Below are 25,641 nucleotides of genomic sequence, written 5' to 3' on the forward strand. Positions count from 1 at the left end.
AGCTGTTGGTAACTATGATTGGATATAAAGATCACACAATTTGTTTTTTCTCCCTAACTGGATGAGCATAACTCTCAGAATTGGATTTTTAGTGTGACCACTCAGTTGTGTTCAAAATTCACTTTCTTTGCAATCATTAGAATAAATCATACAACTCACTGTTTCCTCAAACATTGCTGCAGCCAAATCACTTGTTAAAACACTGCATAAAGGAACACACAAAGGGTACAAACGCAGGTATAAAGAATCTAATATATTTTCAGTTGATATTCACAGGCATTTTTAGATAGTATGTGGATATCTTAAGTAGTTAGTGAATGTACAGTGCTTTGAAATATAACACTAAGTAGTATTGGGGCCTTCCTACCACGAGTGCTTTAGAAATGCACAGAATAGATGATGGATAGTTAAAATAACTTACACATTTTATTGTGCTTTGAATTCTTCTGACTGAACCTTAATTTAGTTCAAATATGCAGAGTGGAAACAATGTCAGATACAATAATAATAGTCCCTTATTGAAATGAAGAGAAACTGTACAACAAAGGCAAAATGTCAAATTTGGTTGCATTAATTGGGGATTTGCACTCAGTCTGAATCTGACTTAATTGCTAGCAAACTGCAAAATGTTTCTTATGGAATTCAAGTCTCACACTTCAAATTTAGACATCAATCCCCAGAATATTTAAATTATAAACAATATTGCTAATTAGAACCAAGATGTTGCACTAAAATATTTTGTAGTTCTGCTTCTTAACTCTATTTAGCAGTAATCAATAAATATATTTTTAGGCACTCTTTTCCTCATTGCCCTGCATTTTTAACACTAAATATCAGATGAATGTAACTTGTTTTGTAATAGCTAAAATTTTGACCCCTTGATACTACTCAAAATATCATCAGGTACAGATCAGATCACGATTTGCAAACATTGGCCTGATTATTTCATAACCATGATTGATACGTTTTCACAGCCTGGTTTAACAGAAATAAATCGGAAAACCTTTTTAAGAACTAAAGATGGATAATGTCACTTCTATAGAACACTGATTTTAGGCTGCCATCTTGTGGCACATAAGGTTTTTTGAACAGGAGTACTTGTGGCACCTTAGAGACTAACAAATTTATTAGAGCATAAGCTTTCGTGGGCTACAGCCCACTTCATCGGATGCATAGAATGGAACATATAGTAAGAAAATAAATAAGTGTATATATATACACACACATAAAGATAAATTGGAAGTTGCCATACAAACTGTGAGAGGCTAATTAATAGCTCATCTTCACTAATTAGCCTTTCACAGTTTGTATGGCAACTTCCAACTTATCTGTATGTGTGTATATATATATATCTTCTTACTAAATGTTCCATTCTATGCATCCGATGAAGTGGGCTGTAGTTCACGAAAGTTTATGCTCTAATAAATTTTAGTCTCTAAGGTGCCACAAGTACTCCTGTTCTTTTTGCAGATACAGACTAACACGGCTGCTACTCTGAAACCTGTCATAAGGTTTTTTGTTTGGTTTTTTTAATGAGATAATATTCTTCATGACGGCAATATTACTCCACCTTAGTGAAGGCCGGTGCAGTTTGGAATATTCTGAGAACATACATAATTCATTTGAAATTATATTTATAAGATTGTTTTGGGTCCTTTGAGGTAATTTACCTCTTCTAATTATGTACTACAAGTTAAATGTTTATTTCCTGACCGTTTTCTACTCATTTACTATGTCCCATATACCACAAAAGCAATATAGTCCAAATTTAATTCAGTGTGAAAATTAGATACACAATTACACAGGCATTTTGGCACTAGGACATAACTGCCTTTCCCTTTGAACATTAAGCCCTAGCTGTTTCATGTAATGAGCCAAACTTTAGTCTCAGTTCCACATAGCAACCTTTCACTGTAATTGGTGGACTTGTGTGTGCACAGAAACCCAGGACTGAATCTGATCCACTTTAGTAAGAGTCTGACATACCATGCTCTGTAATACTTGTCCTTGTAATACTTGGGGATGTCCGAGGGGGCTCTCACAGCCATGTTTCCCCGGAGTCATGTAGCAGGGTGTACATGATGCAGGGAGGAAGGGCACAGAACTGGGGGTCTGCCTCACAGCAGTTAAGGAAGCTATCAACCACCATTTGCCAATAAACTTATAAAATCTCCTGGAAAGGTTCATATGGTATTGCGTTTTCTCTAGAACAAAACATTAAGTACACAGAAAGGGGCTTGTTGTTGTTGTTTGTTTATTTATTAATTTAAACAAAAACCTTAACCCAAGCAGAGATTTTAACCCCAGAAAAAGAAGTACCAGAAACTCCATGGCGTTTACTAGAGGCTTAGCTATTGCTCTTGAGGTTTTTACATAGAAGGTGCTCAGACACTGGTGAAGGGCAGAGGTTTAAAAATCCCTGATAACTATAGCTTAATGTTCAAATCTTTTGTAAGACTGGTGGAGTAGTGTGAAGGCCTTGTGGAGGCAGGGAAGGACCAGGACTAAACATGTTGCAAATCTGTGCAACATGGTCCATTCCAAAAGCGAAAATATTGCTGCTCAAAGATTTTTGTGAGCCCCAGGGATGCGTAGCCAGAGAGGAGGTGAGCTGCAGCACAGACTGGGATAATTGCCTTCAGTTTGTGTGCAGAATTCTAACAAGCAGCCCCTAAGAGCTCCCTCAGGCCCATCACTCTATCCTTTTATACAAATAATTCATGCTGTCTCCAGGTAAATCATTTTAAAGGAGGAGTAATTGTTGTATGCAGTGGTGTTGTAGCTATGTTGGTCCCAGGATATTAGAGAAAATGTGGATGAGGTAATACCTTTTATTGGAGCAACTTCTGTTGGTGAGAGAGACAAGCTTGTCTCTGTCTTTTGAGCTGTAAGTGTGTCATTCAGCATAACAATCTGAAAGCTCACATGGTGAGAAACATTCTTCACAATGGTGAAATATAGCTGTAAACTCTCATGTTGCAGAGCAAACGGGGGAAATGATTGGCAATGCCCTGAAAGATGGGGGCAGAACCAGGGAATAGCTGTCCTGTGCAACCTGTTCCCCTCCAACCACTGGTTGGATATATATATTTTTTTAAAAAGAGAAGTTTTAAAATGAAGCTGTTTTTATTATATGCCTGTTAAAAAGCCTCATCACTGTATAAAAGGTGAATGGTAAAGGAAACCTTAACCTGGGTAGTCAGGTACACTTGTGCTACACATAAAATATCTATTACTAAGCTGTTATTGATATAATGGAGAAGCAAACAACTAATAACAATCTCCAATTACTTCTAATGTCTATGTACTCTTAAACTCGCTTGGTTGTTTTTGAGTCATATGCTAATGTGAAAGTGTGTTGTAATGAAAATTACAGCAAGCTCCTCCCCTCACACTTTTGGTTCTGTATGCTAGGTTTCAGTCTGAAGCAAATATTAGACCCCAATATTGAAGGGCTTATGATAGGAAACTGAGACACCTAGTGGGCTAAATTATTACTGTTGTAAAAGCGAGGAGATAATTGGGCACAGTGCATGTGAACTGCAAACCTGCTATGTGTTTGACTACATCTCTCATATCCATCCTGACTTTTATCCAGTCTCTCTCCTCACTGTATGCTCTATTACTGATTTACCATTTTTTTGACACTAAGCACTGTTACATGGCACTCTCCACTGATTAAAATGACAACTGGTCTTGTTAAAATAACCTCTTTACAATGCTCAGAATGATTGGCCTGTTGGCGATGAGAATAATTACAACACTAAAATACAGAAGAGTTTAATTGCTCTCAAAATTGGAGTTGACAAAACTATTTACTCTTCCTGTTAAAGCTTCCTCTCACTATCCACACCCACAACACTGATGAAAATGCTTTCAAGGACACCTGGCTGATTTCTAGGGGCCAGATTCTGCCATCCTCACTAATGCTAAGTAGTATCTTACTGTGTGAGGAACCCTCACTGAGATCAAGATTACTAGACTGTAGAAAGTGCTACTCCTTGTAAGCAAGGGCTGCATAACCTGACTCTAGGTGAGTAGAACAGCACTGTGCTAATCCATTATCTGCAATATGATATGGCTTCCATCGTTTTCACCACATTGGGGATAAAAAAAATCCAAACTCCTATGCAACGAATAAAACAATAATTCTATTGGAAGAATAGTCTCCTTGCTTATCGCCACTCTAATTTCATGCTTCATAACAATGATTCTTGAAACATCACTTTTCCTTTACACAAACCTGCTCCCACTGAAATAAGTGGGTAAATTCTTTTTGGACCCATTTTCGCAACCGATACTTCCCAGCAAGTAGCACTTGCTCATGTGTATAGTCCCAGTTGAGCTACCCACGTGAGTAAGTGCTACTCAGCACAAGTAAGGATTTTGTAGAATCCTACATCTAAGCAACATTTGTGTCAGCATCTGAAAAACAATATTTAACAGATCAGAGGAAACAAAAATAGGGTATTACAAACAGGTTTCTTTTTGGCCTGGCAAAAATCAAGAAGTGCTGCTTTTCTAGGGGTGTTTTTTGTTTTGTTGTTTTAAGTGACATACTGTTAGGCTGGTTGTGTCACAGTTGCTGTACCAGGCTGAATGTATTGTTTATAACAAGACTTGATGAAAAGACAGAGGCAAGGAGGATCTGCTGGAAAACAATTCCACAGATGACACATTTGTCTGTGTGATATGTTTTCACTGAGTTTGCCTCTATATTCTTGATATTAGAATGGCTAATGGACAACTTGTTCAACTGGGTGACTGCTTAGAATATTTTACTTGGAAACTTGGGGACAACAAGCACATATTCCTGCCTAGAAATAGGACAGCTGAAAAAAATGAGAATATATATAGAGTTTATCACTATATAAGGCCAACAAAATAACTTGGGTGGCAGGAATTCTCCTTATCTCTCATTTTTCAGTCTGTGTGGGCATCTTAATGTTAGCAATGGGTTTGCCCCTTTGTCTGAACTTTCTTTTATCTGAACAAAAAGAAAAGGGGTGGAGGAATGACAGCTACTGTGCTCTGGTTAACAGTTAAGTATGGAGAGAATTCATTTTACATATGATGGATGCTTAACAATTACTAATCTTAGATTGCAGTGGCAGAGCTGGAGAGGGAAGTGGAAGCTGCTCAAGAAGATAAATGAATGACAATTAATTTATTAAAGATACATGGTTAGCGCTTGATGCAGCTCTACTCTTTTAAGGAACAAGTAGTGGTTGAGCGGAAGAAGACTGAATCACTGTAAGGAAAGACTGAAAAAGGGAGACAAGTAATTGGGGGTTGGAAGGGAGCTGTAATATACAGTGTCTATTTCCAGCTGAAATGCAATGTGGGTATGCCGTAGGGATAAGGATATTACAGTTTGAAGGTGAGAAAGAAAATAAAGGGGTTTTGTCCATTGTTTTGGAAAGAACAAGCAGAGAACTCAGCAAGTAGGTAAGAGGAAAAGTTAAAGATGTTAAAACGAAATAGATAGTGGACCAACTTGTGCTCATACTTGCATCCATGCAATTGCTATTGAGTCACTGACATCTAAATGTTCTGACCTTATGGGACAAGATCCTGAAGCATTGCGGATAACAGATGTTTTGCCAGTGATTTCAATGAGAGCAGGTTTATGCCCAGGGTATGTAGTGAGACACCTATGATCTTAATTATCATTTTTTGTTTTTGACAGAGCAAAATCAAGCCCTTAGGGCTAGAGCCCCAAGAGATTTGGGCATTGCAATGCTAAGTATTGCAGCACCTAACACTTAGGTTACCCTGCTGCTTAGTAGAACTAGCAACACTGTGTTAGGTCCCTGGTTTCTTATGCAATGCCTGGGGTGAATCAGGTGCCTAAGAATGGGATTCACAGAAGCAGGCACATTGAGCAGGGAGCTGCCTAAACTAGCTAGTGGGAAATGCTGAGGGGGGGATGTGGCCTTAAACCCTGCCCCTCAGAGGGATTTAGGTGCCTAACCCTACTCAGGCTTCATAGCTGTGAATCCTCTGCTGGAGTTGTGTGCCTAAGGTAGGCTAGTCAGATTTTGTGCAAAACAAACAAACCCTGCAAAAACTGGGGAGGAAATGGTGCCCCCCCCCATAACCTGTAGCCCAGTGGTTAGAGCACTTCAGCCAGGAAGTAGGCACTCTGGGTTCAAATCCCCACTCTACCTCACATGGAGCAGTGTTCTGAATCCCATTTCCCAGGTGAGTGCTGTATGGCTATGGAGTATTCTGAGGGCAGGACTCTCTCAATCTCATGTTGAACATGTGCCACTGTATGTAAATCATTAAATATTCATTGGGTAAGAGTGAGGTGACTGTATAGCAAAGTGGTTAGCGCAGTCCTGAGGCGGGGGGACCCAGGTTCCAGTCCCTGTACGTCAATGTATAATCATTTATATAACATGGAACAGCTTCAACGGGAGAGGTTGACAGACCCACCTGAAAACACACTATAGCCCAGTTGTTGTGGCACTCATGTGGGAGGTGGGATTCAAGTCCCTGCTCCATCTTAGGCAGGGTGTGAGGATTTAAACCTGCATCTCCCACATCCTGGGTGAGTTTTATAGCCACTGCATTGTCAGGTAGGAAGAGTGTAAGAGGAGATGGCCCCTTGTGTGGATTTAGTTGTGCTCTGTGCTTCCTGGATCAAGCCCTGAAGGCAAGATAGATGGGGAAACACCTAGTTTGCGAATCCCACTGGGACTAAGACATTAATTAGAGACCAAGCTGCTGGATGTTGTCAGGAGTCAGGTGGCTGTGCACCTGCCCCGCTGCTGAAATTCAGGCACCTAGAGGACTATAATGGAGAACATATAGGCACCTACAGGGTTAGAATCATAGAATATCAGGGTTGGAAGGGACCTCAGGAGGTCATCTAGTCCAACCCCCTGCTCAAAGCAGGACCAATCCCCAACTAAATCATCCCAGCCAGGGCTTTGTCAAGCCTGACCTTAAAAATATCTAAGGAAGAAGATTCCACCACCTCCCTAGGTAACGCATTCCAGTGCTTTACCAACCTTCCAGTGAAAATTTTTTTCCTAATATCCAACCTAAATCTCCCCCACTGCAACTTGAGACCATTACTCCTTGTTCTGTCATCAGCTACCACTGAGAACAGTCTAGATCCATCCTCTTTGGAATCCCCTTTCAGGTAGTTGAAAGCAGCTATCAAATTCCCCCCCCATTCTTCTCTTCTGCAGACTAAACAATCCCAGTTTCCTCAGCCTCTCCTCATAAGTCATGTGTTAGGTAGCAGCTGACTGATTCTGTGAATGCTAGTGGTACCAAAATGTTGGACTTTGCCTCCTAAAGTGGCAGTTATAAACCTAAGTCATTTTGTGGATCAAGCCTTTAGTAACTTACAATTTTGAGATGCAGCCTCAAGTATTAGTATCTGACAAAACACTTGGGAATAAAAGAAATGCTTTAGTAAAAATTTTCTTAGTGCTAGCTTACTTGTGCTACTTTTCTAGACCCTCTCATGGCTTCTCTCAGACAGACCTATTTGCTTATTTCAAAGAAACTTTCTAAGTACATGCATCTAATTAAACAAGTTGCCAGCTAGCCTTTCCCATGTCAAGAAATGAAGGCCAAACTCAGTAAAGATATGTCACACAGAAAGATGTCCTCTTAAAAACTCTTTCCTAGCACTCCTCCTTTCCCCTTACTCTTTTCATCAGACCTATAGTAGTTAGAGTAAATCAAGTTTGCTGTCTATAAGGATGGTGCTGATCTAGCAGAGGGCTTAGACTATGGACAGTAGCCTAGAGAAGTCTTAGAATGTTGCATGGCTCTTTTAACCCCTACTCTCCCAGAAGGAAGGGGCACACTTCTGGTCTCCCAGGTTTAAGAAAGATTAATTCAACTGGAACAGGTGCAGAGCAGGACTACTAGGGTGATCAGAGGAATGGAGAACCTGCCTTATAATAGGAGACTTAAGGAGGTTGGCTCCTTCAGCTTAATAAAATAAAGGATGAGGGGAGATATGATTGCTCTCTATAAATACATCAGAGGGATAAATACTAGGGAGGAAGAGGAATTATTTAAATTAAGGACCAATGCTGGCACAAGAACAAAGTGATATAAACTGTCCATCAATAAGTTTTTTGTCTGATTTCAAGCCTAAGGTTTCTAACCATCAGAGGAGTGAAGTTTTGGAAGAGCATTCCAAGGGGAGCAGTGGGGGCAAAAAACCTAATTTGTTTTAAGACAGAGTTTGAGAAGTCATAGAGGGGATGGAATGTTGAGATTTCCTACAATGCCACATGGCCCATCTGCAACAGCTAGTAGCTAATATCTCCAACAGCCAGAGATGGGATACTAGATGGAGAGGGCTGTGAGTTATGTGGAATTCTTTCTCAGGTGTTTGGCTAGTCAGTCTCCTCCACATGCTCAGGGTCTAAATGATCACTATATTTGGGATCAGAAGGAATTTTCCCTGAGCTCAGATTGGCAGAGATCCGGGGGGGGGGGGGAGGGAGAGTTCACTTTCTTCTGTAACGTATGGCGTGGGTCACTTGCTGGTTTTGAATTAGAGTAAATGGTGAATTCTCTGTAACTTGAAGACTTTAAATCAAGATTTGAGGACTTCAGTAACGCAGCCAGAGGCTATGGGCCTACTACAGGAGAGGGTGGGTGAGGTTCTGTGGCCTGAAATGTGCAGGAGGTCAGACTTGGATGGTCCCTTCTGGCCTCAAGGTGTATGAGTCTGCAAGTAGTTAAAGGCATTGGCTGTACAGGGGTCATGGGCCATTGAGTCACCTTGTTTCAGGTCAGCCTCCACCAGCAGGGCTCCTGGGGTACATCTCTCCTACCCTTTTGCTCATAGTGATAGGAAATTTTTACCTCCTCATACTAGCAAGGGTGAATCAAGCCAAACATATCCAGTCTCTCATAGCCTTCTTTCTGAAGAAAGAACCCCTTGTTCTACAGTGTCTCAAACTGGGGGTCGGGATCCCTCAGGGGGTCACAAGGTTATTATGTGGGAGGTCGTGAGCTGTCAGCCTCCACCCCAAACCCCACTTCACCTCCAGCATTTATAATGTTAAATAGGGTTTTTAATTTATAAGGGGTGTCATAGTCAGAGGCTTGCTGTGTGAAAGGGGTCACCAGTACAAAAGTCTGAGAACCCTTGCTGTAGAAATAGCTAGAAAATGGAGCAAATGTGTTTATTGCCTGGCCAGAAAGGAAAACGGTTTGCATTAAACCTTTTCCATCTGACTTTTTTTAGTACTGTTTTTTCAGATGCTAACACAGTGCGGCAGTCTGTCAAAATTAGTATCTACTGCTGGCACGATATTTTCTTTGTTTGGAAAAACAAAGCTATAAAAATACACATTTCTGCACATTATCAGGTCAGCAAAACTTGTACTGACTGGTGGGGCTGGGGGCAGAGGAGGGATGCACACACATCTGGCTCTCTTGTTTCTCTATTTAAACTTTAGCAAATACAAGCATAACTATGGCCCTCTAGCTGCTCCTTTTTGACTTCCATGTGCCTCTCTTTGGCTGTTAAATTCTGAATGAGTTTTCTTATCACACCTAACACAGGCCAGCGTGGTAACTGAGAAGAGTTTACGCAATAAATAACCTTTGACTGGAACTAAAGGCTGAAAGCGGCTACTCAACATACCTATTTATTTGTTTAGAAATATATAGTGTCACCTGTCTCTAAAGCAACTAGGTGCTATACATCAGTAAAAACACTCAATAACCAATCAACAGGCTAACAGCACAGCTGCTTGTTTATAAACCACATTCCTTATTATAAAGTTCAATGAAAAGCCTGCCTAAACAAAGAGCTTGTGCTGTTTCTTGATGTTTGCTGAGCAGGTTCAGATGGACTGCTAGCCTGAGTAGGTCCCTCATAATGCTCTGACTGGAACTGGCTGTGGGAGTGATCTGGCAGATCCTTACTCCCAGAGCAGGATATAAGGGAAGAGATGGTTTCTCAGATAGCTGGGTCACAGACCACTTTGGTTTTAACTGACACGTCCACCTGCTACTGAATATCTAGCACAGATCATTGAGGGCTAGTGTTACGCCCTCAGATGTTTGCTACACTCAAGGGGAGTAGCTGTATGAGTTTGTCCTTTTCAAGGGTTGCTCTAAGCAGAGTGCATGGTAGTACTCTAGCCTTGAGGTTACAAAGGCACAGACCTCTGTGAGGAGGTCTGTGTTGAGGAGGAACAGCAGCACACCAGGATAACCATAGATGAAAATTGCACTTGTGTTGCTCAGCTGTCACCTGAGAATCCAAAAGCAGTGAAAGATCCAGAATGATTAAGAAGACTGCAAACCACATCGGCAAAGTCTAGACAAACACTCTGATGAGTAACCAGGATTGACAATATACCTTCACCCTTCTTTCAAGATAGAGTAGATATTGGGCAGCTATGAACATGGAAATAGCTATGGCCCTGCTTCCTCTGGTCTGCTAATGTCACTGTAAGCAGGGCAAAGTGGCCAGAGATAGCTAATGGAGATTTCTTTCTTCACAGAGGAACTCTGCACTGGTGGGAGGCTGGTGGATGTGGCTCCAGTATAAGGAGAGGGAAGCAGTATATTGGTGTGGGTAAGGGCCAGGATAGGAAGGAAGTCGGGGGTTTGGTAGAGTAGTTAACCTGCTGCTTTCTTACACCAGTGCTGGATGATGACTAAAGATCAAAGAGTTCCAACTGGTTCTCAGATACAATAGAAAATCAAGTATGTAGTGTCTCAGCAATTAGGTTTCTAGCATTTTGCAGTATGTGAAATGCATCACAGTTTATCACTGTCTTTTTGTCAGAGCCCTGCTGCTGTACTTAGTCTGTGGCATGACTCAGTGTGGGGGTTGGTTTGTTTTTTGTTTTTAAATCAGTAATTAACTTGCTTTTCACTTCACTGAGAGGCAGGTCACAGGCCATGAAGGTGCTGCAATCCCATCTCATTTCATATCTGTAATTTCCTTTCCCTTGGGTTCTCCCATGCATAATATTTTGAAGCAGCTGAAAAGAAGATTTTTAGATCAGTTGGTTGTAGTGAGTTGGACATGGAGTTCCTATTGCAGTAAGAATATTGGCCCAGATCTTCAGCTGGTGTAAACTGGCATGGCTCTATTGGCTTCCCTTGCCCCTGACTCTCCTTCCCAGCTCCTTTACACTGCTGCAGCATCACTGGCTACATGGGGATTCTCCTAGTATAAGGGGAGTAAGCAGGTGGCCATCCTATGGCCTGCTGCCAGATGGAGGAGATATGTCGGAGCATGTCTGAGAGAAAAGGGGCACGTCGAGAGCATCACTGTACTCCAGTGATCCCTGTGAGCCTGAAAGGTCTCTTGAGGTGGGAGAAATGTTGCAGACAGACACAATTTAGAGCAGCTCTGAGGCCTATTTGCTTGAGCTGAGAAGGGTGGCGGCTGAGGGTGCCAGCCAAAATGAGCCGATTGTTGAAGAGGGCTGTAGGCAAAAGTTGAGAGAGGCCTAATTTAACTTGCACATGTTGAGCATCACATAGTTTTAGGCTTCGAAGAGAAGGTTCAAGCACTTTTACTAGGGATATTATTGGCTTCCAGAACACCGCAAATCTAGGTCATGAGGGTCTGAAAATCCATTTCCACAAACTTGTCTCTGCTCAGTAAGCCTATCAGGCTACATATTGCTTTCAGAACCTGAATTACTGTAATTGTTATGAATTGTTTTCTGGATCTTGAATCAGCAGTGCATGACTTCAAATACTAGCATCAAGAATTTTTGGATTACATTCCTTCTTCTTTAGGCAACAGACAGTAGTCATACTTCAATTCAGATCTGACACATTTTTCCTTTGATACATGTGGGGAAAGTCATGCTTTATTTATTGCCAGAAGCTGTCACATGTTTATATGTAGCTGTCTCCTCTGAGGATATTTTCACCATTGCTATGCGTTGGTTTCTAAGAATTTACCATCCTTCAAAAGGCCTAGCTTGTCAGGATTATTTGTGGCGGAAAGAACATTGTGGGGTTTTTTTTTGTTTTTTTTTAATATCCTTTAGTCATCAGAGTATGACCTTTACTATGCTAGTCTGAAGTGAAGTTGTATAGATATTTAATTCCTTTGAGTTAGAAAGTGATGTTTCATACTGACCTTGGACATGCTTTCTATTTTAACGCTAAGTTGTTCTAAGTGAAAGTAACTTCTTAATTACATAATAGCAATTATATAATGCCTTCCCCCTTCAAGGGGTGAAAATATTAACTAACCTAACACACTATAGCAATTCAAAGATAAAATGAGAAATGGAGTATGGCACAGAAAAAATCTGTACAGCACAAACAAGTTGTCAAGGTTCCTCCCCCACTCTGAACTCTAGGGTACAGATGTGGGGGCCTGCATGAAAAACCTCCTAAGCTTATCTTTACCAGCTTAGGTCAAAACTTCCCCAAGGTACAAAATATTTCACCCGTGTCCTTGGATTGGCCGCTACCATCACCAAACTAATACTGGTTACTGGGGAAGAGCTGTTTGGACGCGTCTTTCCCCCCAAAATACTTCCCAAAACCTTGCACCCCACTTCCTGGGCAAGGTTTGGTAAAAAGCCTCACCAATTTGCCTAGGTGACTACAGACCCAGACCCTTGGATCTGAGAACAATGAAAAAGCATTCAGTTTTCTTACAAGAAGACTTTTAATAAAAATAGAAGTAAATAGAAATAAAGAAATTCCCCCTGTAAAATCAGGATGGTAGATATCTTACAGGGTAATTAGATTCAAAAACATAGAGAACCCCTCTAGGCAAAACCTTAAGTTACAAAAAAGATACACAGACAGAAATAGTTATTCTATTCAGCACAATTCTTTTCTCAGCCATTTAAAGAAATCATAATCTAACACATACCTAGCTAGATTACTTACTAAAAGTTCTAAGACTCCATTCCTGGTCTATCCCCGGCAGAAACCAGCATATAGACAGACACACAGACCCTTTGTTTCTCTCCCTCCTCCCAGCTTTTGAAAGTATCTTGTCTCCTCATTGGTCATTTTGGTCAGGTGCCAGTGAGGTTACCTTTAGCTTCTTAACCCTTTACAGGTGAGAGGAGCTTTCCCTGGCCAGGAGGGATTTCAAAGGGGTTTACCCTTCCCTTTATATTTATGACACGCCCCCCAAATCTCAGCTAGGGTGAAACACTGGCTGGGATTTCTTCCTGGAGCTCTAGGAAAAACAGAGTTAATAAGACACATGCATCTCTAAATATACTACCAAGTACATAAAGACTAACAATATTTTCTACATCTCAAGGACGATTTTAACCAGTTGATTCTGGGAAACTTTCACGGGAGAGTGCATCAGCCACTTTGTTAGAAGCTCCTGAGATGTGTTGGATGTCGAAATCAAAATCTTGGAGAGCTAAACTCCACCGAAGAAGTTTTTTGTTAGTTTCCTTGACGGTGTGAAGCCACTTCACTGCAGCATGGTCGGTTTGCAGGTGGAAACGCCGTCCCCAAACATATGGGTGTAGCTTTTCCAGAGCGTAGACAATGGCGAAACATTCTTTTTCAGTGACTGACCAGTTGCTTTCCCTCTCAGACAGTTTTTTGCTGAGTAACACTACAGGGTGGAATTCTTGATCAGGTCCTTTCTGCATTAAAACTGCTCCCACACCATGCTCAGATGCATCTGTGGTTACTAGGAACGGTTTGTCAAAGTCTGGGGCCCTTAGTACAGGGTCAGACATGAGTGTCGCTTTAAGCTTGTTAAAGGCTTTCTGACACTTTTCGGTCCACTGAACAGCATTTGGCTGTTTCTTTTTGGTTAGGTCTGTCAGTGGGGCGGCGATTTGGCTGTAGTGCGGTACAGATCGTCTGTAATAACCGGCCAAGCCTAAGAAGGATTGAACCTGTTTCTTTGACTTTGGGACAGGCCACTTTTGGATAGCATCCACTTTGGCCTGTAGGGGGCTGATAGTTCCTTGACCCACCTGGTGTCCAAGGTAAGTCACTCTGTTTAGGCCTATTTGACACTTCTTAGCCTTAACAGTTAGTCCTGCCTCCCTTATGCGCTCAAGAACTTTTTGTAGATGTTCCAGGTGGTCTGCCCAGGAATCCGAAAATATGGCCACGTCGTCAAGGTAGGCGACTGCATATTCTCCTAATCCCGCTAGGAGACCATCTACAAGTCTTTGGAAAGTGGCGGGTGCATTTCGCAGCCCGAAAGGGAGTACATTAAATTCATACAGCCCGAGATGTGTGGTGAAGGCTGACCTTTCCTTGGCAGATTCATCTAGCGGTACCTGCCAGTACCCCTTGGTTAAGTCCAAGGTAGAGATGAACTGGGCCCGTCCCAGTTTCTCTAATAGTTCATCTGTGCGTGGCATTGGATAGTTGTCTGGGCGAGTTACAGCATTTAGCTTACGGTAGTCCACGCAAAAACGTATTTCCCCATCTGGTTTGGGAACTAGAACCACTGGAGATGCCCATGCACTTTCAGAGGGGTGGATTACACCCATCTGTAACATATCCTGGATCTCCCATTCTATAGCAGTTTTAGCTTGAGGAGACACCCGGTAAGGTTGGACCCTAATTGGGTGAGCATTACCTGTGTCAATGGAGTGGTATGCCCATTCAGTCAGTCCTGGGGTGGCTGAGAACGTTGGCGCATAGCTAGTGCACAGCTCCTGGATCTGCTGTCGCTGCATACGCCCAAGGGTCATGGAGAGGTTCACCTCTTCCACACCACCACCACATTTCCCTTCGTAGTAGACACCTTCAGGCCACTCAGCATCGTCTCCTCCCTGGGCTGTAAACTGACAAACCTTTAATTCTCTGGAATAAAAGGGCTTAAGAGAATTAATATGGTACACCTTAGGCTTTCGGTTGGAGGTGGGGAATGCTATGAGATAATTAACAGCTCCCAGGCGCTCCTGGACCGTGAATGGCCCTTCCCACGATGCTTCCATTTTATGGGCCTGGAGCGCCTTTAAGACCATGACCTGGTCTCCTACTTTGAAGGAACGCTCTCTGGCATGTTTATCATACCAGGCTTTTTGCTCTTTTTGAGCATCCTGTAAGTTTTCTCTAGCAAGGGCTAAAGAGGTTCGGAGGGTGTTTTGTAGGTTGGTTACAAAGTCCAGAATGTTAGTTCCTGGAGAAGGTGTAAATCCCTCCCATTGCTGCTTCACCAACTGCAATGGCCCCTTAACCTCACGGCCATATACAAGTTCAAACGGGGAAAACCCTAAACTGGGGTGTGGTACAGCTCTGTAGGCAAAAAGCAACTGCTGCAACACTAGGTCCCAATCATTGGAGTGCTCATTTACAAATTTACGTATCATGGCCCCCAAAGTTCCATTAAACTTCTCCACCATGCCATTTGTTTGATGGCGGTAAGGAGTGGCAACCAAGTGATTTACCCCATGAGCTTCCCAAAGGTTTTTCATAGTTCCTGCCAGGAAATTAGTCCCTGCATCTGTGAGGATGTCGGAGGGCCAACCTACCCTGGCAAAAATGTCTGCTAGTGCCTGACACACACTTTTAGCCCTGGTGTTGCTTAGAGCTACTGCTTCCGGCCATCGGGTGGCAAAATCCATGAAAGTCAGTATGTACTGCTTTCCTCTGGCTGTCTTTTTCGGAAAAGGACCCAGAATATCCACAGCTACTCGCTGAAATGGAACTTCAATGATGGGGAGTGGCTGGAGAGGGGCTTTGACCTGGACTTGGGGTTTTCCCACTCTTTGGCACACCTCACAAGACTGGACATAGGTAGAAACATCCTTGCCCATTCCCTCCCAGTGGAATAACCCCCCCAAACGGTCTTTGGTCCTGTTCACCCCAGCATGGCCACTAGGGTGATCGTGGGCTAAGCTCAAGAGCTTGGCCCGGTATTTAGTTGGAACTACCAACTGTCTCTGAGGATGCCAGTCTTCCTGGTGTCCACCAGAAAGAGTTTCCTTGTATAAAAGTCCTCTTTCTACAACAAACCTGGATCGATTAGAAGAGCTGAGAGGCGGTGGGTTGCTCCGTGCCGCCGTCCAAGCTCTCTGGAGGCTTTCATCTGCTTCCTGTTCGGTCTGGAACTGTTCCCTTGATGCTGAAGACATCAGTCCCTCATTGGATTGTGGATCTAGGCTTGGTCCCTCTGGAAGCGATATAGGGGATGGAGCTGTTTCTGTTGACTGTGAACCACTCTCCGCTGGTGCACTATGTTGGGATTCAGGCTCCGGCCGAGCCTCTTGTGTAGGGTTATCGGCTGCTGCCAGTTCAGGTTCGGTGGGGCCCTCTGGTGTTGAGGTTGCAAGTACTGTATTCAGTGCTGACACGGGGTCTGGTATTGGTTGTTCAGCTGGTTCTGGTTCTGGGACTGGTTCCGTCTGGGTCTCTGGGACTGGATCCACTACTGCTGTTGCAGACATTGGCCTGGGGTCCGGGTCCATCACCTCTGACCGGGTCCTGATAGAAGTTTCCGGAACAGAGCTAGGCCTCACGGCTTGTTTAGCCTGGCTGCGGGTGACCGTTCCCACCCTCTTGGCCTGCTTCACATGATTGGCCAAGTCTTCCCCCAACATCATGGGGATGGGATAATCATCATAGACTGCAAAAGTCCACATCCCTGACCAGCCCTTGTACTGGACAAGCAACTTGGCTGTAGGCAAATCGAAAGAGTTGGACTTGAAGGGTTGAAACGTCACTTGGATCTCTGGGTTGATTAAAGTGGGGTCCACTAAGGAAGCATGGATAGCTGACACTTGTGCTCCGGTGTCCCTCCACGCGGTGACCTTCTTCCCGCCCACACTCACAGTTTCCCTCCGCTCCAAGGGTATCTGGGAGGTATCTGGGCCTGCAGACCTCTGGTGTGATTCCGGTGCAATGAGCTGTAATCTGTTGGGGTTCTTGGGGCAGTTGGCCTTTACATGCCCCAGCTCGTTACATCTAAAACATTGTCCAGCTAACGGGTCACTGGGGCGAGGTGGGTTGCTGGAGAATGGGGTGGTGGGATGATAAGGGGTCTGGAGGGTTCTTTGGGAGGTAGGTGGGGCCTTGGGCGGCCCCTGGTAATAGGGTGTGGTCTGGGGTGGTCCCTTCTGGTCTCCGCTCCAACTGCGACCAGTTTTCTTCTTCTCTGCCACCTCCACCCATCTGGCTCCAATCTCTCCTGCCTCGATTACAGTTTTGGGTTTCCCATCTAGGATGTATCTTTCTATTTCCTCAGGAACATCCTCTAAGAATTGTTCCATTTGCATTAGGAAGGGCAAATTTACTGGAGATTCAAAACTTGTTCCTGATATCCAGGCATCCCAATGTTTCACAATGTGGTAGGCATGTCGGGTAAATGACATGTCTGGTTTCCACCTTAGGGCTCTGAACCTCCGACGAGACTGCTCGGGTGTTATCCCCATTCTGACTCTCGCCTTGGATTTAAACAGTTCATACTTGTTCATGTGTTCTTTAGGCATTTCAGCTGCCACCTCAGCTAAGGGTCCACTGAGCTGCGGCCTCAGCTCTACCATGTATTGGTCAGTAGAGATGTTGTACCCAAGGCAGGCCCTTTCGAAGTTTTCTAGGAAGGCCTCAGTATCATCGCCTGCCTTGTAGGTGGGGAACTTTCTGGGATGGGAAGTGGTACTTGGAGAAGGATTACTAGGGTTTGTTGGGATATTCTGCTGAGCCTTTATCTTCTCCATCTCCTCCACATACTTCCTCTCTTTTTCCTTCTCCTCCAGTTCTTTGTCCCTTGCTTCCATAGCTCTCCTGTGAGCAGCCGCTTGGTGGTGTTCTGCTTCTCTCGTTGCCTCCCTTTCTTGTTCCTTCTTCAGCCGCATGAGTTCTATCTGTCTTTCATGTTCCCTTTGTCTTTCCTCAGCCTGAAATTTGGCTAATTCCAGCTGTAGTCGAGCCGCGGATTTTGTCATTCTAACCTCTCTGTTTTTAACTAACTTTACACCCAAGGTTTAGAAATAAACAAACAAAACTTGGCTGTAAAATTTTGCTGTGCTGGAATAGAATACCTATTCTCTGATAGTGATTGTCAGCCTACAGAAAAAGACAATTCCCTTGTCTCTGCTCTGGGCCCAAATTAAAGCAAAAAACCTCCAACTACTTGGAAACCTGCCTACCCAGCCCAAAGAAAAAGCAAATGGGTAGAACACACACCCCCTATTTACTTTTAGGAAGGAAAAAAAAAAAACTCTGGGTTGGAAGACTGTGAATTTCCCTGCTGGAGTTAAGTACCGTGCTTCCAGGCAAAGAAAACCTGCAATTCACAAAGATAATCCCCTTTTGTCTCTGCTTGGCCACAAAGCAGAGAAAAAACAAGCTGCTTTCAGTTTCAGCTGCTTTCTGGACTTCCTTTCCAAAGGAAAAAAAAATTTCCTTTTTAAAATCTGTATTTCTAGTTCAAAAAATCTCAACTGGATCTCAAAATGATTTCAGGTTAATCCCACCACTATGCCACCATGTCAAGGTTCCTCCCCCACTCTGAACTCTAGGGTACAGATGTGGGGGCCTGCATGAAAAACCTCCTAAGCTTATCTTTACCAGCTTAGGTCAAAACTTCCCCAAGGTACAAAATATTCCACCCGTTGTCCTTGGATTGGCCGCTACCACCACCAAACTAATACTGGTTACTGGGGAAGAGCTGTTTGGACGCGTCTTTCCCCCCAAAATACTTCCCAAAACCTTGCACCCCACTTCCTGGACAAGGTTTGGTAAAAAGCCTCACCAATTTGCCTAGGTGACTACAGACCCAGACCCTTGGATCTGAGAACAATGAAAAAGCATTCAGTTTTCTTACAAGAAGACTTTTAATAAAAATAGAAGTAAATAGAAATAAAGAAATTCCCCCTGTAAAATCAGGATGGTAGATATCTTACAGGGTAATTAGATTCAAAAACATAGAGAACCCCTCTAGGCAAAACCTTAAGTTACAAAAAAGATACACAGACAGAAATAGTTATTCTATTCAGCACAATTCTTTTCTCAGCCATTTAAAGAAATCATAATCTAACACATACCTAGCTAGATTACTTACTAAAAGTTCTAAGACTTCATTCCTGGTCTATCCCCGGCAGAAACCAGCATATAGACAGACACACAGACCCTTTGTTTCTCTCCCTCCTCCCAGCTTTTGAAAGTATCTTGTCTCCTCACTGGTCATTTTGGTCAGGTGCCAGCGAGGTCACCTTTAGCTTCTTAACCCTTTACAGGTGAGAGGAGCTTTCCCCTGGCCAGGAGGGATTTCAAAGGGGTTTACCCTTCCGTTTATATTTATGACACAAGTAAAGAAAATTATGATATATACACTGATCATATTGCACAGTCCTTTCACATCCAGTACCATATATACAACTGAGACATTTGATAATTTTTTTAACTCTTTTTGTACCAGGATTAGTAGTAAAATATTGGTATTTTGCCCATGCACTTCATCTTTTAAATTTGTGGCTTGACATTTCATTTCCTCCTGGAATAAAATATATGTTTACTAATATAAGTGAGATCCTTGGTGTTACTTTCATATGTGGCAGGATGACAGGACTGGAGCAAAAAGAGTTCATTTAAATCAGTGTACAGTCCTGAGTGATCTTGTTTTATTTTGATTATTGGATACCTTCCTGAAAACTGGGTTGCTATATCACCTGATTCAAAAGGAACTTTGTCCTTCAAAAAGTAATAGCAAAAAAAAAAAAAATTAAGTACATCAGAAGCCGGAAGCCTGCTAAACAACCAGTGGGGCCACTGGAGGATCAAGATGCTAAAGGAGAACTCAGTGGAGGAACTAAATGAATTCTTTGCATCAGTCTTCACAGACGAGGATGTGAGGGTGGCTCAGGTTTGGGAATCTTTCTTTTTAGGTGACAACTCTGAGGAACTGTCCCAGATTGAGGTGTCAGAGGAGGTTTTGGAACAAATTGATAAACTAAACAGTAATAAGTCACCAGGATGAAATGGTATTCACCCAAGAGTTCTGAAGGAACTCGAATGTGAAATGGCAGAACTACTAACTGTAGTCTGTAACGTATCATTTAAATCAGCTTCTGTACCAAATGACTGGAGGATAGCTAATGTGATGCCAATTCTTAAAAAGGGCTCCAGAGGTGATCCCAGCAATTACAGGCTGGCAAGCCTGACTTCAGTACCAGGAAAACTGGTTGAAACTATAGTAAAGAACAGAACTGTCAGACACATAGATGAACATAATTTGTTGGGGAAGAGTCAACATGTTTTTTGTAAAGGAAAATCATGCCTCACAATCTACTAGAATTATTTGAGGGGCTCAACAAATGTGGACAAGGGGGATCCAGTGGATATAGTGTACTTAGATTTTCAGAAAGCCTTTGACAAGGTCCCTCACCAAAAGCTCTTAAGCAAAGTAAGCTGTCATGGGATAAGAGGGAAGATGCTCTCATGGATTGGTAACTGGTTAAAATATAGGAAACAAAGGGTAGGAATAAATAGTTTTCAGAATGAAGAGAGATAAATAATGGTGTCCCCAGGGGTCTGTACTGGGACCAGTCCTATTCAACATATTCATAAATAATCTGGAAAAAGGGTTAAACAGTGAGGTGGCAACATCTACAGATCAAAAAAAAATTACTCAAGATAGTTAAGTCCCAGGCAGACTGTGAAGAGCTACGAAAGGATCTCTGGGCAACAAAATGGCAGATGAAATCCTATGTTGATAAATGCAAAGTAATGCTTATGGTAAAATGTAATCCCAACTATATAATATATAAATAAATAAAATGATGGGGTCTAAATTAGCTATTACCACTCAAGAAAGAGATCTTTGAGTCATTGGGGATAGTTGTCTGAAAACATCCATTCAGTTTGCAGCAGCAGTCAAAAAAGCGAACAATGTTGGGAATCATAAAGAAAGAGATAGATAATAAGACAGAAAATATCCTATTGCTTCTATATAAATCCATGGTACACCCACATCTTCCAGATGTGGTTGCCCCATATCAAAAAAGATATATGGAAATTGGAAAAGGTACAGAAAAGGGCAACAAAAATGATTAGGGGTATGGAATGGCTTCTGTATGAGGAGAGGTTAATAAGACTGGGACTTTTCAATCTGGAAAAGACATGAATAAGGAGGGAATACGATTGAAGTCTATAAAATCATGACTGATGTGGAGAAAGTAAATAAGGAAGTGTTATTTACCCCTTCTCATAATACAAGAACTAGGGGTCACCAAATGAAATTACTAGGCAGCAGGTTTAAAACAAACAAATGGAACTATTTCTGGACACAACACAGTCAACCTATGGAACTCCTTACCAGAGGATGTTATGAAGGCCAAGACTATAACAGGGTTCAAAAAAGAAATAGATACGTTCATAGAGGATAGGTCCATCAGTGGCTATTAGCCAGGATGAGCAGGGATGGTGTCCTTACCCATTTTGGCAAACAGAGGCTAACAGGGGATGGATCACTTGATTACCTGTCCTGTTCATTCCCTCTGGGGCACCTGGTATTGGCCACTGTGGGAAGACAGGATACTTGGCTAGATGGACCTTTGGTCTGACGCAGTATGGCCATTCTCATGTTCTTAAAATAAATTCAGAAAGTCTTTAATTATATGACTTTGGTGTGCAAAATTTTTCCTTTTTAAAAAGACCTTATTCTTAAACTTGATAATCCACCAGGCTGAGATGACATACAACCAAGTGACTGCAATGCAAAGCACACAAGTCTTTCAGCATAAAAATTAGACATGGTCCAGACTAATTTTACTCCAAATATACTTTGCTGAACCTTTTCAGATGCTGAATTCAGGGGACTAGGGAGTGTTGTAAAAATATAAATGTCATTAACTTGGGATCTATATATCCCTTATAAACAGAAGAATAAATGGAGTATGTGAAGGGGCAGGGACAGAGGTTTATATGTAGGAAACAAATACCTTAGAGAAGGAAGTGCAATTCTTTTCTCCACCTCACACTGCTCTGAGTGCTGATGTTGCATAGGAGATAGCTTCTGCTTAGGTTTGCTTGGCAGAGGGATGTTGGGACCAATGGGTGGTAAGAAGACCTGGGAGAGTACACTGGCAACTCTCCAGCCCACATACTGGCAGGAGATTAAGGTCCTGGGAGATGATGGAGCATTTGCACTTGAACTAATAAAAGGATTTGCTGGACCATTTGCCTCAGCCTGTTGAATGAAAAGAAAAACAAAATTAAACCTACCACAATAAACTGCTAGAAACAAGGTAATGGCAAAAATGATCTGGGATATAATCCATCTACAGAGAGAATTATAAATAAGGCATGTAGTGTTTTTCTGTTTTCCATGGCTCACTTTGATTCAGTGCTTCTCCTTTGAGTCAGTATATGGGGTGAGGTAAGGGACATAAAAGGTACACTATAGATCATTTGCTTACATTTATAGAATAAAATGATGAAAATAAGAACTTCTGCATTTTTTCCCTCTTTGGAAACATTAATAGGCACTTCTCAGTTTTAATAAGCTGATACTTTTTATACCAGTTTAAATCTCATCTTTCTATACATATATTTTTTTGTCATTAGAAACCTTTTTACAGAGCCTCAATAACTCTCCAATCGTACAAATAGGCAGTCTGTAAACTTTCAGGGACATGGTTTGAAATATGGCCTCAAACTGCATGTGCAGTTTTGCATGCCCACCCAAAAGCATGAAAACAAGCAGTTTTGTGCACACACAGTAGAACAGAATTTGAGTATATGACATACACATGTAAAATGTTCAATTCCAATTATTACTAATTTAGTTTTATATGTGCAAATAGAGGCACATGAAAAATGTATGCTCAGTTTCAGAAACTTTGAACTTTGTCCCTCCCATTTAAATGGGACATTGTATGTGTCAATATACAGCTGTGCTGATATATATAACTGTTTTGATTGAATGTCTGAAACTATCCCTCAATCTAGAAGGATATTAGCTATACAAGAGATAAATTACAAACTCTGAACAGAGACAGGGTGTGTGAAGTAATATCTTTTATTGGCCCAGCTTGTTTCTCTTGCCAACAGAAGTTAGTCCAATAAAAAATATTACCTCACTTACCTTGTTTCTCTAATATCCTGGGACTGACATAGCTACAAAAACACTGCATACAAATTCAAAACATTTTTTGGGAGGGGAATAACAATTTTTTGTTTCTTCTTAGTTTTTTATATTTTAATAGTAAAATCCAAACCCCCCTAGTATCATGTTTCTATTCCTGTTACCTTGTTTTGGTGATGTCCTTGACTGTTTTTAATTACTTTTTTTCTCTGAGGATGTTTTAACTTAGAGATGCCCATAAGGCATATTTTTCTTTGTCAGAATCTGGTTATAACCATTGAAGCTCTTAGCTTCAAAATGGCACACAATGTTATAATTAGTCACTTTTTTATGTTCATAATATAATTGTTCATTCTTGAAAGTAAATAGGATGTTGCATGCTGTCTATTCTGTTTTAAAATACCAATGACAAACTATTTACTGAATGTTACAAATTTTGTGCAGCCCTTTACCAGTCAGTCAGACTTCATTTTATATGCCTCTCAAGTCTTGTAATGGTAAACAGATTGACATTGAAACAAAAAAAGCTTTCTTTATTCTATCATACTACTTAGCATTACTGAAGTCTGATTTTTTTGGGGTAACATTTATTAATATAATTATGTAGGTAGATTTAAACAATTAAGAAAGTTAGTAACTGTACAACTTATTTCATTTTACTTCAGTTCCTAAACCTTTTAACTTTTTTTTTAAAGCAGCTTCTGCTAGTGACACAGCCATAACTATGTAGTGACAGCATTTCCATTATAAATCCTCGTTTTGTTTCTATTTTCCCCAAGCATTTATAACTGAGGTGTAGATATTCATTCTATGCACAGACTCAGCATACAATTTCTCATCAGATTTGTCTGTGTACAAATGTCATTAAAATTGTTTTGGCTGTCTTTAACATAGAAATGGGAAAAATACTATAGCACTTCATTTTTTTGATACTTTATGAACCCTTGTCTCTCCTCAGTAGAAGAACTATGAACATGGAAAAACTATACAGGAGCTTGCTTTCCCCAGTGAATAGAGAATGTGTTCACTGTCAGTCACACCTTTTATTACTTTTTTCCATATACCCAAAAGAAAGCCTCTGGATTTTAAGCCTGTGGCAAACAGAGCCACTGTAGATTTTCCCCCATGTTCACAGAGGAACTAATATGCAACCTCTTGCTTTAGGGTCAACATATTACGTTAGTCTCTCTGACAGTGACTCACCCTTTCCCTGAAGGTGATTTCTACGTGACATGGTAAGTGGTAATCTGCCCTTTTTCAGTTTTTAAAACCAAAACAAATATTTTTGTTCACTTATGTAGTTTTTCCAAGTCCTTCATAGAACCCTTACCATACTCTGTCTCCCCTTCTGAAAGGCCCAGTATAGTTACAGTAACCCTCTTCTGGCATAGGAGACCTAGACTTAACTGCCCTTAGACCCATCAATGCTGCACTTTGTGATGACCAAAGGGAGTGATGTAAGCCAATTCAGAACTGTCTGTGGCCATAACCCTCAGCTCCAAGCCAGTGCCTTTGTGCCGTTCCTGTGGTGTGAAGGAACTAGAAAGCACCTGGATCTTCTCCCACTGTTAGGGTGTCCCCAATGCCATGGACACTTTCTGTGCCATCCTCCCAGCAGCCCCCAGCAAAGCAGAGCCAGGGTGGTTATTGGGTTGGAGGTGGAAATGGTGCATAACTAGAATACAGTTTTTCTCCATCAAGGTGGATGGCCCTTTGTAGGCCCTACTGAAAGCTGTGGTTAGTCTAGAGCAGCTGTGGGGCTTTCTTGAGCTATGTCAAGGATCAAATTGCCCTCAAGAGGAGTGAGAAAGGAACCCACAAATGCGCCGCCCAAAGTTGCGCCCAGTAGCTGTGAGAGTCCTCCAGCTTTAGCTGTGCCTGACTTGGTGAGACAGCCTAAAAATGAAAAACTTTAAATGACTGACATCTGTTTCAGTAAACAGCAATTTCTATCCTTGAACTACAGCACAAAACGTGGGTGTAAGGCAATGAATCCATAAGGCTGGCTGTCAGTCTGGAAAGTTATTTATCTTTTGTTCTTTCTGTACCCATTACTATAATGTAATTCAGTAGCATAAAATATATAAGAGACAAACTACACAAAATATTAATGGGTCATAAATGGCAAGAATGAAGTCAGTTGTATATATGAGGAGTCAGCGAAAGTGGAGGAAAAAAACCTTTCAATATTTCAGTCTTTCTAGCAGATGGTAGAAAGTGCTTTAGACATGATGACTCTTCCTAGATGTTCCAGCATATGCTGTATGTGCCCATACAGTAAAGCCTTGCTCATTGCAAATCTCCCAGGAACTATCACAATTAAAGCACGTCAATTAACATTTACTTATTATGCTAATGTGTGTGTACGTGGCAATTTTCTATTTTCCTCTCATACGTTAGGGTCACAATTTAGTATGGATTATTGATTTGCCAGATGAAGGTCTCAGTTTAAGGCTCTGTTTCTGCTTCTCTGTAAATATCTGCATTGATTATTTTTGGACTGAGTACCAATGCACATGTTTGAGACTTGTTAGCAAATGCATGTCCATAGCATGATACTAATTTCACTGGCATGAATCTGGGAGTTTGAGAGATTGGAAGCATCTGGTTTGACAGGATCCCTGGGGTGCAGCCTG

The 25,641-nt window shown here is 41.8% G+C and overlaps 1 protein-coding gene across 1 annotated transcript in view; it reads right to left on the minus strand.

The window, feature by feature from the left end:
* TMEM232 (transmembrane protein 232) overlaps positions 1-25,641 on the minus strand; it is a 144,421-nt gene that overhangs the window by 21,843 nt on the left and 96,937 nt on the right. Inside the window, exon 12 of the mRNA XM_084629186.1 lies at positions 21,861-22,108. Coding sequence (XP_084485312.1) covers positions 21,861-22,108 — 248 coding nt within the window. The remainder of the gene's footprint in view (positions 1-21,860; positions 22,109-25,641) is intronic.

Source organism: Lepidochelys olivacea, assembly GCF_965140295.1.
Source record: "Lepidochelys olivacea isolate rLepOli2 genome assembly, chromosome: 5".
NCBI lineage: Eukaryota > Metazoa > Chordata > Testudines > Cheloniidae > Lepidochelys > Lepidochelys olivacea.